This window comes from Aythya marila (assembly GCF_965140915.1).
Source record: "Aythya marila genome assembly, chromosome: 2".
Taxonomy (NCBI): domain Eukaryota; kingdom Metazoa; phylum Chordata; class Aves; order Anseriformes; family Anatidae; genus Aythya; species Aythya marila.
Window position 1 is genome coordinate 62,030,595 of NC_139043.1, and position 17,221 is coordinate 62,047,815.

Here is a 17,221-nt window from a genome sequence, read left to right on the forward strand (position 1 = left end):
AATAAACCTTTACTGTTTTTGCCTTTTTTTTTTTTCAGGGGTAGCTGAATAGTCCCTGAACAGACTGTTGAATTGCCACTGACACATTTTTATGCAAATTGTTGCTGGTTTTGGTTTGTTTTGAATGGTCATAATTTGTAAGCAGCCTGGCCAGTTGTGCACCTGGAGCAGATGTTCAGAGGGCTGCCGCCAACTCTTTCAGGGCACAATTGTGCTTGTCAGACCGGCTCTCTGCTCTGCCTCTTCTGGTAACCCCAGGGAGAGAATAGGACACATTTCAGACGCTGCTCTGTGATCCTTATCAACAGCCATCCAGGGGATCACTGCATTCAGCTGGGTTAATGTGCTTTTGTCTCTTCCTCTAGATTGCAGTTTTGGAGGGAAGACATACAACAGCTCTATGAAATGGCACCTCCCTAACAATCCCTGTATTACATACCAGTGCCAGGTAAGGATGTTGTGAGCACCACAGTAATTGAGTTGTTAGCCTATGGGAAAACATAGAACTCTGAGCCTTTTTCATCCAATCCAAATAACCAGAACTATTTTATAACCAGAGCACAATAGGGGCTTTGCATTTAAAGCAGCTTAAATCCATTCATATGTGTATGTGGCCTGCTGCAAGCAGACATTCAGGAAGGTAGGTCGTACATGACCTGAGCACTGTGATAGCCAAACAATGCTGAAAGAGTGCTACAAAGCAGTGACATTCCCTGCTGTTTCGATCTTGAAATAATTCCTCCCTTTTCAGCATGGTAAACCTTTTCTGAGATACAGATTATTATTATTTTAATAATTGGATGTTTTTGTGTGTATGTGTCCATGGATTTTAGCTGGAATGTTCTTTAAGAGAAACCCATAGCTAAATCTTTTTTCTTGGGCTTCTGCACTGCTAACACAGTGATATTTTTGGTAGCTTGTCTATCTGTAACCGTAACGTTTGCAAGATTGCCCTTTTCCAGGCACAAAACAAGTAATTAAGTAATTTTAATTTCTGTCTGTGAGTAAAGCTGTGATTTCTGCTGATAACTTGATCCAATTTTAGTAATAGCACTCAGGCAGCTACTAAGAATTACAACCATTAGAAACAGGAGAGATAAATGAGTTTGAAGAGCTTTCACAAATAGGATAAAATAGTTTCAAGATTTTTCTTTTTGTGATACTTTTACTCTACGAAACCAGGCATGCTTTTAAAAGTGGATACACTGAGAAGAAGCATTCTGTCTCCTTGCACTTAATGAGAAGGTACTCAAAGTTTGAATTTAGGTACTGACTGCTACTAGCTACATGAAATTAGCAATTCCTTATTGCTTGTTTCTGTGTCTAAATGCACGTCTGGGTAATCCTGTTTACCCTAGACCCATACACTTAAAAAAGCAGGTTTCCCTTGCCTCCAGTTGCAAAGCTGCAAGCAGCAAAAAAACAGAGCAACCTTTTGTGCACAGATCCTCACACCTAGGTTTGTTCAGGAGGACTTTGACTCCTTAAACAAAAAGTACAGGAAATGTTAATCTACTAATACTTATCAGGAGAAGCATCAAAGATAAGCGTCTCCCCTCTACAGAACAAGATGCTTTTATCTGTTTTTTAGTTCTTTTTTCCTCCAAGGGGAGAGGTGGAGGATGCCTTGTGTCTGGTCTGTTTCCACCAAAGCTGCATGGCAGATTGCTGAGGATGTCTGATAAAGCAGGATTCCTTCTCCTAAGAAGGTGCTTGCTTTCTTACCTGATGCAATTTAAGGTAAATCCTGCATCTGGAGTCGGGGAGACTCAAGTGGGTCTTCTGGCTGTGAATTAACCTGAATCCTGATACCAGGCAGCAGGTACACAAAGAAAAGAGGCTTTGAAATCCAGCTCTCCATGGCATCTGCCATGTTGTAATTATAGAACTAATAATTGTGGAGTTTTGCTTCTTAAAGCATCCACAACAATAACAATAAACATGTCCAATCTGCTCTTTTGCAGGAGGGAGTGATAATAGAGTCAGAGGTACAGTGCATTGTTCATTGTAAAAACCCATCCAAAGTGGCGGGGATGTGTTGTCCTATGTGTCCAGGTGAGACTTCATTAGGAGATGCTGTTTCACGTGTGCAACTGTATTTGTAATGATAACCTTTATTACCTGGGATATTTATCGAACTCCTCTGTTATATTTGACCAGTTACCAAAATGCAGCCTGCTTGAACACAATGTGGTAAATGACACAAGAACATGCTTAATATTTTTAGTAGAGGATATGCAGCCTGTGAAATTGACTGCCTGTGACAATGGCCACATGTCTTTACATCATTTTTTCAGAGGGTCAGTCAGCTGGTTTTCCCTGGCTGATAACTGGGGTTTTGTTAGTAGGGGAAGTATAAGAGTAACCCTAAAAGAGAAGATAGTTTTTTTTTGAAGGAAAGTGTGAGTGGGTTGCCTTTGCAAAGCACAGTGGCAAATTAACCTGGTTTTATTACTAACTTGGTTTTAACAGTTTTTTCTTAGGCAGTCACTGCTCCTGTTGTGGTAAAATGGATTTACTGCATTTTGATTTGTTATCAGTTCTGCCAACATCTAATATAAACTCAGGGAGTAAAAAGAAGTAAGAAAGAAAAAAGCAGATACCTTAGAAAAGCATTCCAAAGCTGCTTTCAATGGAAGACCTGAATGAAGTCTTGGCTTCATTGGTACAAATTCGTTTGTTTTGGAAGGATGCTGTCTTTCCCAAAAAGGTATTTTAGGGTTCTCAAGGCCTTTGTAAAGGCTTCTGAAGTGATTTGTGTCAGAGAGGATGTATGCTTTACTTTTCATATATTGTCTTGTGGAAGGGTGTGCAACAGTAAAAAGGCAGTGTGCTATCCTGAGCTAAACTTACTCAAATGCTTTTTTTTTGTTTTCCAGGTTGTATATTTGAAGGGAGACACTACAATGAAGGAGAAGAATTTAGGCCTGAAGGAAATAAATGTACCAAATGCTCTTGTATTGTAAGTATTTGCCTTTTGGCATTTTATCTCCCTGTATGAACTTCAAAAAGCACATTATTATTGTCATAACAAAACAAAAAATATAAGGAATTCAACACTACTATGTGTTCTTCTTTCCTCTTGCATTTTAGCTTTCTATTGAAGATTTCTGCACTAATATATTGCGTATCTCATATTTTCATATTTGTATTTATCTTTTTTTTTTTTTTTTTTTTTTTTTTGTGACCACACACTGTGTGCAGACAGGGCATGGTATTTGAGAGCAAGTTGATGTGGTAAATTAGTGATGCTTTTTTTGTGACAGGATCATGCAGGGAACAAAACGCTTTTTGGTTTCCATCTATTGATCAACGTTTACTAGATGTTTCCTTAAACTGTTCTTTTGAAAGGATTTATTTCCACAGCAAGAGTCTTTGCTCTGAATTACTGAGTGAAAAGATGAGGATAGCCTCTCTAGGCTGTCCCACGTGGATTTTGGCTTGATGCTTAATGAAAAGGTCATATCCTGGATTTCATCCTTGACTAACAACAATATAGAGAGGACGTAATAATTGCATCCTTTGGGTAATGAGCACAGGCTTCTCTTTCACTTCCATTAAGTTAAAAGATAATGCTGTATGAGCTGGGGCAGGTAACTTTGACTTCACTGGTGTGATCACTGAGACCAATAAATGCAAAGCTCAAATCACTGCTTTTGTTGCAATCGATGGGCTGGCTATCAGCAGAAAATGCAGGACTGGGAACTTTACATTCCAGTGGAATGCCACAGAGTTTTATCAGTACCAGGCACAGCTCTCTTGTATCATTACAATAAAATATATATATTAAAAAATAATAATAATAAAAAGGCTGATAAGGATAGAATTCAAAAATGAATATGTACTTACACACTTATTTAATGAAGCTGCTGCAGAGAACTTGAACTGTTTTAAGGGAAAAAATGTCCTGCAAATCTGAAAAATTAATTTACACAAAATCATCACTGCTTCTGTGGAGAATTAGGCAACTCAGATTGTGTATTTTATTTTTATTTTTATTTTTATTTTTATTTTTATTTTTATTTTTATTTTTATTTTTATTTTTATTTTTATTTTTATTTTTATTTTTATTTTTATTTTTATTTTTATTTTTATTTTTATTTTTATTTTTATTTTTATTTTTATTTTTATTTTTATTTTTATTTTTATTTTTAAAGTTTAATCCTGTATTAATGAAAGCATGCTGTCACACTTGTCACGGTGATATATGCCCCTGGCTCCTGCTCTGCCAAATGCCTGCTGTCCTAAGCAGAGGAGTATGTCTGTCTGCATGCTAGCTGGGTCTCCCTCACCTTTCAGCTGTAGCGGCAAAGCAGCACCTTTACACTGAAGCTCTCCCTGGTGATGCTCCTGAGGGGAAGACAGGTCTGAATGGTTAAGAAGTCTGTGGAGGCATGCTGGGGTCTTGTGAGGCTGCGCATTGCTCTTTCCTGAATACTAGACAGATAGTGTCTATTGCCCAGTTGTTGGCATGCTAGTATCTTCTTGATCAACTTTCCTTTGTTCCCTAAATAGCAAAAGCAGCTGTGCCTGGAAGAGCACAGTGGGAGTGTGGTATATCTGGGGGGAGAAAAGATAAATAAATGTAGACATATAGGGTCAGACCTGAGGGCCCTTCCTTGACAGTAACCAGTCCCATGGACATCAGAGAAGGAAATGCATCAGCTACTGATAGTAAGAGGTTTAAAGCCTCAAGCAAGAGTCTTAATGATCCCTTCTGAGAAAGGTGGTGTGACAGTTATAGATGTCATTAACATCCAGATAAAACATTTACCTTTAAGGCTGAATCTTACAGAGAGCAAAAGAAACAGTGTCTTCTGTGTGTATGCCATACCTGGCTCCCCTTTCTCTGCAATTCCTTTTTCTACTACCTCTTGACCATTTCATTCAGAATTTGGGCCTATGTTAATTCCTACACAATTTAAATTGGAAGCAAGTAGCGGGCATTCTTAGGGTTGTGATAGCTGTTTGCTGCCTGCTTTTGCATTTTGGGGATGGTTTTCCAGTCACTCTCTTATCTAAGCAGTTGGTGGATATGCAGATACCAATGTAGTCCTGTTATATGATGGGAACAGGCTTGTTTGTGATATGCAGTAACTTATGCTGGCTTTAATAGATTAAAGGCAGTTTCTCACCCCAGGTTAGATTTCTGGGATTTGAGGTTGTAACTATTTAGTATCTTGTGGAAATGTAAGGGAGGTAGTGACACAAATCATTGCCAAGGTATTTCAGGGGTGGTGGTGGTGCAAAATACTCCCACTTTATTGTGAATTCTGGATTTTTCTTCTGAAAACAAGAAGTGGGGGAAAAAAAAGTTCCTGGACCCCATAGGCCATCACTGTCCTTGTGGACTGCAGGCAGCATTGGACAGGAAGAAAGGAAAGAGGGAAAGCTGTGGTTTGTTTTCCCAGAGAGATGTAGGGCTGTCCCACACTTACTAAATTCATTACAATGAGTAATTAGTTACAAAAAGGAATTTTACAGTTACAAAATGATGCACTCAACACTCTGCATGTGCCAGAAAGACAGGACTGTAGGGCCCAGCTTCAGAAAGCTCTTTGGTTGTTCAAGTCTGTGGTATTTTCAGCTCAAAGTGGTGCCTACTTGATGCTACTGAGCTCCCAGGGAATTCGAAATGCCATTAAGATGTCTTTGTTGTTTTTAATGTGTATTGTTAGTGCAAATCAGGACAAAGCAGGGATGTTAAGCCTTGAGGTGCCCTGTGTGCACGGAGGCCCGTGGCCATAAAGGAAGTGATGGCAGGCTGACGGGCAGTTTGTTCAATCCTCGCCCACCATGCCATCAACTTGTTAGTGTGGTTTCTTCTTACCACCACTTGTGATCCTAGTTATTGTCTACTGAAAGCCAGACCAAACCTACCAGGCTCATTTCACATAGGTCACTGAAACAATCCATTAGCTAATAACTTTTGGGTTGCTACCAAGTCAGGCTGCCCTCGCAGGGGCGACATGGGGATGAAAGGCTCCGTATTCCATTACCACTTTCCTGAACGACCTACTCCTTAGGGTGACTGAGATTTCTTGCCAAAAATGAAAATGTATCACCTCTCACTCGATGCATTATGCCTGTCAGGAGTGAATGAGCCGGCCTTTAATGACTCAGTTTCTCTGGGGAGACGCATTTGTGTAGGAAAGGTGGACAGGATAATAGGGATCTCCTCTCACCTCTGCTGAAACCCAGCTGCCTCACAATAATTCACCTGTCTAGCCTGATCCTGCTTTTCTTGATAGGCCAGTGGAGTGGTCTAGAGAGAGCTTGGATATTTTCCCTACCATAAGCACCTACTTAAGCAAAGGACTGGCTGCTTTAATCAAGTGTTATTTCTCAGATACTACTTTTATGAGCTCGAGAGTGTGTTTCTGCTTGCACAGTGAGAGTGCTTGGCTTACATGTTGCCTTTCCTACAGCCTGCATTAAAATAGTCAGACTGTGATTATCTTAAATGTTTTCATTTTCTCTTTTGATGTAGCATGTTTGAAAAAGGAAAAAAAAAAATAAAAATAACAGGAGGGCAGGAGAGAGAGCCAGAGAGGGAGGGAGGAGAGGAGGCTTGGCAGGAAAGTGACTTTGCATGAGAGTGGTAACCATGGAGAAGCTTATCTTTAAATGGTAGTATCCAAGCTCATAACTAGCCCTCTTTGACTGTGGGTGCATTCTCACACCACTGTTACCCAGACCATGGGTGCTGCATGTTTTGGCATGCAAGGCATGCAGGGGTATGAAGGACCACCACGCTGAGAGCATGCTGTGCTTTAGAGGTGCCTCCACTGAGGACTGGTCTTCCCCAAAACTCCCAGCTGTGAGCAGCAGGCCGTCCCATTTGGGGAACAATTGGGAGCTAGATTATGGCATTGCTTGGATGGCCTAGGGATGCAAGTGTTACCAACAGGCTTGGAAATGGGGTAGGTTGTGCTATCCATCTGTCCAGTGGGGAGGCATGTTGTGGGGCTGTCCTCATAACTGCTTTTCCAAAATGGTGCAAACTAAGTGAAACCTAAAGGGATGAAAGCAGAGCACAGGGATTTGAATAATGGAATTTAAAAGCAGTCTCAGCTCCCTGTTCATTCATACACTGGGGGCCTTTCCACTCCTGCACAGAGGGACTCAATGCGCACACCACTCCTGGTTTGCAGGTGTATGTGTGGGTCTGTGCAGGAAATGTCTTGTCATTTATGTTCCTGAGTGTTAGGGTGCAAAAACTGCATAATGAAAGTTTTGCACAAAGAAAAGGAAATCACACTGAGAAAATCTGTTCCTAAATCAATGAGTAACAGACGTTGCAATGGCAATAAGTAATGAGAAACTACATATGCTAGTATTTTGGACGCTGAGGGTGGAATTCATCTTGTCTAGCTCCAGCTATTTAGAAGTAATATGTCTAATCTGAGCTACTTATCTGAGCTCCTCTTCAGTTAATGGGGGGAGAGAGAGAGAGAGGGGTAGGATAGGTTACCCTTGCAGATCGTATCTTTCTCCACTAACTATAGGGGGAGCCTGCACAGCTCACATGGTTGCTGAGATGGCTGAAGATAACAGGGATGGATTCCACCCCTGCAGTCAGCTGGGTGATGGAACATCCTGATACTGTGTTATAAGCTTGACTCTACCAGACACTGGGAGCTGCTGAAGTATGTTCTCACAACAACAGATTGCAGGGGATGTTCGATAGCTGTGGGTACTCCGGTCTATTGGGAAACTCATCATTAAACATGGGGAGTGCGTAATTACATGTACCCTCTGCAAAGGCTGGTAAATTAGATCCTAACTTCCATCCTTGCTGCAGTGCCAAACGCCCGTCATCTTAAATTTCCATGTACTTGATGTGCTTTGATGGAGCTCCAAATTACCGCAGGTACTGTCTGCCCCCACTTTGAGGGCTAAGAAACGGAGACAGTCTTAGTTGGAATGGAAAAGCAAAGAGTCTTTTGGTAGGAGTAGGGCTCGCTTGCTCAAAGTTAATGATGTAAAAAGAAGTGGTTGGCTTACAGGTGGATGAAAGCGGAGAGCAGTAAGCATTCAGAAATGGGATATAGAGAGGTCCTCACTGTTTCTCTGAGACTTCATTCTCTCTACCGCTGTACGTTTTTCTCCAGATTTTTTTTTGCAAGTCCGGAAGATTTGGTTTGGTTTTCTAGCCAAATAAAAACACAGTCTTCCAGGTAGGTGAGGACGTATGGCTGTGCAGGTAGGTGTAGAACATTAGAGACTTGGTTACATGTTGAACTTCATCAAGAAAAATAACATGGCACAGAAACAAAGACAGTGTCCTATTTTTTCTTTATCCGATTTTCTTCAGACTTAGAAAAGTGTACCTTCTTCACTGGGGACTGCACACTATGCATGCCATGTCTGAAATATTAAATACAATTAATTTTGGAAAGATCAAAGTCCAAAACATGGTTTGGACATTTTCTTTAAATAGCGGTTGGAAAATGCTATGAATATTTTTTCCCAGTTATCTTCATAGCCAGTTTATATCTTCTTTTGATTTCTCCCAATCATTTTTCTCTCAAGTAACAGTAATGAAGTAAAGATAAAAATAAAATTAATCATTTTTTTTTCTGAACTACAATTACACAAAGCAAGTGTGCATAGTTCAGTGTAATTATTCAGTGTAAATGAGTTGCATTCATAAGCACTTTGTATCCTTGTGGCAAGGTCTAATTTCCTTCCTCTGCAGACACTTGAATGTCATCCTACATGTCTCCCACCCGCAGAGCTTTCTAGCTTACCTGGTCCGTGTGTGTTCCCAGCTCAGTCTATTCCTGTACAGAAACCTTTTTAATTTGGTGTGGATTGAAGCAGTCTTTCTGAACTGTGAGAGTCTGTGCCCAGTCCAGGCACATTTCGAGGAGAGCAAGAGTACTGTGCAGCCTCCTAAAGATCCAGGTGACATTTTATGGATCATGGGCCCAGAACATATGGCATCTTTCTCATATCCCTTTCTTCTTCAAAACCCTCTGCTTATCCTTCCTGCCCTTCAGAAATCAGTTCAAAAGTACCTCTCATATTTCAGAAAGCTTCAGGGTCCTCTGGCTTTGCTTCTAGCTGTTCTCCCTTTTTCTCCATTGTTTGACATAGGTAGCACTACCTGGTTATTATTTCTGAGATGATATCTATGGACACCAGTAAAAGATCAGTGTCCATTATGTTTTATGTCCTAAGGACGTGATTCGTGTCCCCAAGAGAAGAGTTTGGACTTGCAATGTAAAGAAAGATAAAAGGGTTATTTGGCAGATTTCCAAGGGGAATTTTTCCTGTTGGCGGGTGGAAAGGCTGAGGAATTGGAAGAAGCAGCTCTACCTTTGTCAGGCTTGTCTTGTTTAGACAGAGACTGTCTTTGCATTTTGATGATCCAAGATGGTATTGTGATGACTAATGAATTTAGTGATACTACAAGACAAGAAAGATTTAAAACTTCCTGGGTACCTGAAAGGCCTAAGTAAGTGCTGGTTAACATCCCCTCATGACTGTGCATTGCATAAACGATCACTCTTGTAGTACAGAGAAAAGGGTACAGAATTTCTTATTTAAATGAACTGAACACATAGAGTAGGGTGCACATTGCATTCCTAAAGCATATAAAGAAAAAAAAAGTAAGTTGACCACTTCTAATAATAAAAGCTTATGGTTTGAGTGCAGGTTGCTGTAGTTCTTCAGAGCAGAGGAACAGAGCTTATGCTGTCAGGTGTCTGTTCCCTGTCTTGTTAAACTTTTCCTAATTAACAGGCTGAGATTGATTGTTCCTATTGACAAAGAAGAATTAAGTACACAGAGCTTTAACAATAATGGAGAGCTGTTAACAGGCCGCCTCTGATGAGGGGACTATTTTTTATGGGCATTGAGCTGCAATGAAGTCTGCAAACATCTCTGCTATAACTCACTCCTTGCAAAGGCAAGAAACTATCATTTAGGGAAAACAACAGTAAGATGGCAGAAAACAAAGAACCTGGTTAAAGTAAGCAAACAAACAAACAAACAAAACTTCTGGCCAGCAGGGGATGAAAGGGTTGCATGTGGTTTCAGAAGGTTTCACAAAGGTTTTATGTGAGCCCACTGTGGTACTTTCTGTAAGTGGCTTCAAATGGAGTATGCGTGTGGCATCTCATGGGAATGCTTGTGTGCAAAATTGATTTATGTCTAAAAGATTCCCACAAGTTGTGGTAGGAAGCAGTAAAAGCAATAGCTCGTCAATTAGCAGGGCCTTTGTTTGCCAAACACTTTATGAAGAGTCCAGGACCCTTCTGGCTGGTGTTACAATGAAGGAAAGGCTGAGAAGAGCAAGAGGTTCTGGCTTGCATGTTTGTCATCCTTTCAGTTTAAAAAAAAAAAAAAAAAAAGTGGATGTCAGAGGTTTGGAGGTTGCTATTGGCTAACAATAGCTAATGCTTTTAAACTTGCACGCATCCCTCTGTGTCCTGAGGCAAGATATGTGCAATACTGCTAAATGAATTTGCACAAGAGACTTTAACTATGTAACACCTTCTTGTTTTCTTTTGCAAGTTTTTAAGAGGGAAAAAAATCGATTAAGATCTGAGACAATACATTGATATATGTGGGGCTTCATATCCCTCCCTACCCCCCATAAATATGACATCTGCATGACTTTGGGTACCATATTTATTTACTTAATTGTGCTGTAGCCATTGATTATGCTCATATTTAATGCCTGTTGTAGAAGACATAAAATGAAGCTTGGGATCATTAAGTTTGATTTGCTATTGAGCTCTAACAAGATTGCCAAACTCCGTCTTGCCTTGTTATCAGTCTGCCTACATTCTCCTTGCTCTCTCCACTAAGTCCTGCAACAGGTTTTTTGTTTTCTGCCCTGGAAGCATTGAATGTTGCTAGGGGAGCAAGTTTCCAATCCTGTCTGATACAACTGTTCTCCAGCTTGGATATACTATGATTTACCATTTCTTACAATGAACTAGTCATATAGAAACACTAGTCAAAGTTCCTTGGACTACATCAACTTTTAAAGTATTAATAAACATGCAATTTTATTTTCCCATTTGATGACAAGATCCAAATGCATTGGATAGTAGAAGGGAGAAAAATGGTACCTAACAAATTTGATTTTCAAGATTGTGACAGTCTGAAACATTTTTTTATACAGCCTACCCTCTTATGCTGAGAAGCAGGATAGGCAGAATAATTCAGTGAGTATCAAAATAGGTATAGGAAACAAAAAAGAAAAAAATGTTTTGAGATATGACAGTGATTTACTTATTCTGCCTTTAACCTGTCACAAATAAAATTTGACTAGGAGCCAAACTACCATAACATCTTTGGCGCTCAATCTGAAGGAAAGATGCAGAAATCCTTGCGGGCAATTTAGCGTTGGAGTCACAGCAGGACTTGAGCCCTCAGCTTCCATTGTAGGTGCTTAAATACTAAAAGTGGGATGTTAAAAATGTTTTCTAATGCTGGTGATAGAAGTTGCCTGGATGTCTAACTTTTTTCCAGGAAGCCCCACTCCCATGATACATAAACTTCAGTCCCAAATGTGACTAGAACATCATAAATTTGAGAGTCCCAAGCTTCAGTGGAAAAAAAAAAATAAAATTCAGCTCGCTGCCAGAAGCTTTGCAATGAAGCAGTGACATTTTCCACAGAAAGCAGTCTTTTTTTTTTTTTTTTTTTTTCTTTATATGGGTATTTAGTGCCATTATTCAATATTTTGTGTTAAAATCATTAAAATGAAGATTTCTTTATTGTCCCTACTTGGTTGTCAGAGCCAACGCAATTGAAAGTGCAAAATCTGGATTTCCAGAAAATTCAGATCTGATGTTTGAGGTATCTGAGCCCAAAAGAACTGAGTAGCTTGCGTGCTTTGTGTGGTTTCTTTCCCCTTCTTTTCTCCAGAACACAGCACCAGGAGTTTTTGTGAGTAGGTCAGAAGCTAATGTGCCCTTGCCAATAATATCTTTATGGGGCGGGGGGGTGGGGGGTGGGAGGGAAGGTAGAGCTGGCCTTAGCCTAATACCAAGAAGCCTAAGGACTTTGTGCTTTTCAGTGCTCAGTCTGTTCTCTGCCTCCTCTCCTAGCTGCAGCATAACTTTTCTTCTTTTGGATGAATCTGAACAACAATTCTTCCCAGCAATCTCAGTTCCCAATGCACTATTTGCTCTCAGCAGCTAGCTGAACTGCCCTGCTGCTCTCTGTCTTTTGAGGTCAGTTTTTTAATTCCCCAAGGTTGCTGCAATTACCATTCCTCCCCCATCTAGGTTTTTTAGCACTATGCTCAAAGAAGCATGGGTATGTACATGTCTGGGTCCATGCAGGGAGGGAAAATCCTGGGTCTACTACCTCTTTTTTTTTTTTTTTTTTTTTTTTTTTTGTACACTGTGCTTTGTAGTTGACATGCACGTGTAAAATCTCTTATCAGTAATAATTGCAGAGTGTCTGCCACTGTGACTTTGTCTTTTTGACTGTGAACATGATTCTTACACAGCAAGCACTTTGTAAAGTAGCTAAATGGGAATAGGAACCATAAAAGTTGAGACCTGGGGGAAACCAAGCCAGGCAGGCATTTTCTTTCCCCTTGGTGTTGTTACATTCCTTGTGGTCAGCAGTAATAGCTCTACCTCCTGAAGTACCGGTTGCAGGTTTTTATGCCGTGTTCAAATGGGCATCTCTTGAAGCTCAAGTGTTTATACTGTTCAGAGCACACATTCTCACTTCATGAGTATTCAGTGCAGCAGAGATAATAGCAAGCAATTATATAAAATGAAGAGTAAGTTACTGGATAACCTGTGGGCAAAGGGAAGGGATGGAGGACAAACATGTCTGTACATCCACAACAACAAAAATATCATAGACCTGAGTAGCATGTTTGCTGTTATTCACCAGACTTTCTCCTCAGCCCCCCCCAGTATTTCTCTGAATCTAGCAAGAGGCTAGTATAAGGATACAATTAACATGTATAGTGACCAAAAGCACATTCTGTATTTTTTGTAATGTGTGCCTGCGTTTCTAAGTATCTTATCAGGCTGCCTCTCATTGCTGTCATGCTCTGGGAAACCCTTTATATCAGTCTTTCTTCAAACTTTTTGAAAGAGAAGATGGCAAACGTTTCATGCTAGACTTGGACATTTCTTTCTTGTTACCTGCTAGAGCTGCTAAGACTTTAGACAGAAGCCCTGTATATGCTGATTATTTTTTTGATTCCTGCATGATCTTTCATGTAGGGCAAAGGGTTTCAAACAGGGAAGATGTTCCCTTCTCAGGAAGTGACAAGGTTTAGCAGAGGGGAGCCAAGTCATGCTTAACAAGCATATATTTATTTATTTTTTTCCATAATAATGAAGTACTTGTAAAACAATGCATAAAGCACACGGTGCTTGAAGTATGGCTCAAACTCAGCAGGACACTGAAGCTGCCTGTAACAAGGCAAGATGCCAGCTTGCCCACGAAAACCAAGGGGTATCCAGATAGTACTGAGATAAGCCTGCCATTTCCAGCTCCCCACACATTCCTTCATCTCTCCTGCAATTTTGAGCTCTTTTTCCAAATGCTCGTGCTTATTAAAGTGGGCAAGTAAGCATGTGTCCTGGAAGTGAGCAGATGAAAACAAAGGCAACAAGTGAAATCGTAATTTCTGGTGTACAGGATTTACATGGCATTTGTGCTTTTGCCAGTGAAGTAAACCAGTAATACTGAAATTAGCAGCTTTAACTCAGTATCACAAAAATAATTTTAGAAGCTCATTTGAAATTCATAGTAACTTTTATCAGATGGAACACTTTCTCCTAAGGATGACACTTGCTCACAGAAGGAAAGCTAAAACAAAATGTAACGTACCACACATGCTCAGTCAGAATAGCCTGAAATATTCATATCTAGAATTCCAAAAAGCATATCTGTGGTTCAACTATGAAATAAATATGAATTTAACATTTATTAAATACGATTTAAGCACACAATCTCTGGGTAGTGCATAAATTTGAATGTGTTAAACTGTGCTTGCCCAAATGTTGAACAGTAATTTGGATAAAATTTAGCCTTCTATAAATGCTTGCAAAATTACTAGTTTAATAAATCAGAAGCAAAATGTTGAAAATGTGTAGGAGTGTGACAATGTGTCTTCAACAGCCAGAGCTGCAGGATGAGGATGTCAGCCCTATGAAATATTAGCAAGCAGTATTTCTTTCTCGTCTGTTGACAGAAATAAAAATGTTTGAGGATTCAGGGCTTCAAAACTTCAGTTAAGAAAAAAACAGGATGGAAATCCTGTAGTTTATCATCGTGCTCTTAGTTTTAGCTTTCAGATCCAAAGCATAAATGGCCTCAGATAAAACCGTGCTGGATAACACCACTTTTACTGGACTTAGGAAGTCTTCCCAACATTGGCCTTGAATCCCTAGCCCTGGGGAAGAAGTTTGTTCTATCCCTTTTAAACGTAACTTCACTTAGACTCAGTGTCTCCTCCCTTATTTGAATTAAATAAGCTGAACTTAAAAGGTTAAAATCAGTGTGGTTTTCTGTGATAAAATTGAGATAATGTTGTTCATAAAACTGGAATCTGGGTGTGGGTTGGATGGTATAAAAATGAGAAACTAATAGTGTCCACTGCAAAATTTTATCACCTATTGCTAGAACACTGTCAAAACAGCAGCCCACTGTCAAAACAGGAGCCTTCGGAGTTTTCTCTGTGCTATCTCTGAATTTTGAAAAAATCTCTAAACTTTGAAAAAGAAAGCCATTTTCCATGTAATCCCTCAGATCATGTGATTTCCTGGTTTAATTAGGTTCACTTCAGTGGTGTTAATTCAGGGATAGACTGTCTTGCATTCATAACGTATTGTTTTTGTTGCTCGAGAGCAAATACTGGCAAACTTTACAGAAACATGGCGCATAACAGCTTAGAGGCTGAATGGAAAATTTAGCCTAGATGGATTGAAGTAATATAATTTTGCAGGAGAGGAAGAGGTGTTGTCTTTTCTTTTTGTTTTATATAATGGAACACCCCCCAGTGACACATAAAAAGTGGCGTGTGTACTTCCATTTACGAGCGCATCTGTTTTGTGTGCTATATCCGCGTCCGCTGGGGTGCTGCCGTGCCCGCGCGTGTCCCCATTGTGTCCCCGTCCCCATTGTGTCCTCATCCACGCGGATGGGTGCGCGCCCTCTCCCCGCCGCGGGGTGGCGCGGTCGGGCGCGGGCACTGCGCGCTGTTGCCCATCGCCACCTGGCGGCGGCAGCCGGGAGCGCGCCCGGGGGCTGCAGGGATGGAGCTGAGCCCCCCGGGTGCAAAACGGAGGAAAAAGGAGCTGGAAGTTGTAGCAGTTTGCCGGGATGATGCTCTGGTCTGGGTCTGGCGTCACAGCCTTTTTTTTTGAATGGTCAGCTTAAAAATGCTGTGAGAATGCAGTTGTCATTGCATATTCTTGTTTAAAAAAGGCCAGAAGGGCCCATAAATTGAAAATGCAGTCAGAGCTTTTTTTTTTTTTTTTTTTTTCCTCTCTCTCTCCAATGAAGACTGCATTGTGCATTGTTAAAATAACTGACTTTCTTGATCTCTAGGTTTAGCAAGGTTGTGTCAGCGGTGTCTCGGTGTGCTCAGTACTAGGCAGGTGTAAAAGGAAATCTGTCACATCAAGGTGCATGTGCAATCCAAGACCAAAAATTAGGCAGAGTATCAGGAAGGAAAGCAGCCATTAAATAACCCCACTGACTTTGGTGGAACCTTTCAAAATTACACTTCCAAATACAAATACTTAGTTAAGCAAGAGTAATGAAAATACCCCCCTCCCCTCCACCCTCACTCCCCCCCAAAAAAGGTCCACGTGTAGCAGACCTAAGATACTGCGTAGTGGAGGTTTTTATTCTTATATTTTATCAAGTCTGTCAGAAATAGTATTTTCTTTCCTCTTTCCAACAGAAAACAGAGCTGCAAGAAGTGAAATGTAATTCTGGGCAATACAAAAGGAGCAGTTACCCCACATGCAGTTGACTATACCAGCAGACAGGCACTGTGAAGGACTATTAAGAAGCTTGACTGTCCCCAAGTAGAAACTGCTAAGTGGAGAAATAGCCTGTTATGACTAACTGAACAATTAATCATGATAACAAACTTTTAATGAGAACCATATTTGGAGATTTCATCAACTCAATTTCTGCTTAGGGTGAAAATCCAATTTAAATATATTCCCTGGAACTTGAAAGTACTTGGTGTTTTTGTGTTCGAGCTAACTTCCTAGCTGATGATGTTACTGTGTATGCATTTGTACCCAGATGTTTGAGTAACGTTTTTTAATAGTTCTCCTATTCTTTGCTTTCGCCTCTCCCAGAAATCATTTCTCTTGTAATGAAACTCAGAGGTTAGCAGGGTAAAACTGTTGGATTTGATTTTTGGTGATGGTGCAGTTTTTGAAATAAACTTTCATATATAAATAGATTTAAAAAAAAATACAGTACTGGGATGACAGGCGTTAATACATGTATATGACTTTTGGGCTTCAGCTTAATTAAAATGAAAGGAGAATGCAAAGGAAGGAAATCTAAACAGTTGTGCTCCACTGGGGAGTTTGAAAATGCAGTATTGAGTTGAATTCCAGTCAGTTGCAAGTTCAAGTTGTTATTTATTATCAAAATGAAGATAAATTAAATCACCAGTCATTAGCTTACAATATGGAAAGAGCTCTGAAATCTCCCTGCAAATTCCCAAGCAGCTGCAGCAGCTAGCTGAACCTAGCCTGGAACAGCTAATGGGGTGTGGCCTCTCTCCTGAAGAGTAGCTCATCCTTGTCTGACCATCTTTTTGGCTAGCTTGGCTTGCAAGATTACCTGCACAGTGAAGTGAACTTGTCACCGCACAGGATGACTGGGGTACTGCGCAGAGTTCCTAAATTTAGAGGTGGTGGTTGGTAGGTAGCCACAGTTCTGTGTACGTGAGCTGGTCAGCTTTCAAATGGCCACTGAACGCAGCTGGTGGGGACAAATTCAAGCTATAATGAGTGTTAAATTTTGTAACAGTTGTTCTTTCGTGAGGCTAGGAAAAGAAGAAGGAAGGGAGAAAAGGACTAGAGCCTTTTGCTTCTTGCCACCCTTGTGAACAGACCATGGGTTCTTAGGTAGTAGGCCAGCATTAGGCCTTCCTCTTTTAGATCTAAGGAGGAGCAGGGCCCACAGACAAACAATCCCCATATTCTTTTAATTTAACTAACAGAAAGTTCCACCCCCTGAATTAAATACT

General features: G+C 40.4%; 1 protein-coding gene across 2 annotated transcripts in view; it reads left to right on the top strand.

Moving 5' to 3' along the window:
• BMPER (BMP binding endothelial regulator) overlaps positions 1 to 17,221 on the top strand; it is a 155,398-nt gene that overhangs the window by 36,109 nt on the left and 102,068 nt on the right. For both annotated transcript variants that reach the window (XM_082752317.1, XM_082752318.1), the window contains exons 4-6: positions 366 to 448; positions 1,965 to 2,055; positions 2,880 to 2,962. In XM_082752317.1, coding sequence (XP_082608443.1) covers positions 366 to 448; positions 1,965 to 2,055; positions 2,880 to 2,962 — 257 coding nt within the window. The remainder of the gene's footprint in view (positions 1 to 365; positions 449 to 1,964; positions 2,056 to 2,879; positions 2,963 to 17,221) is intronic.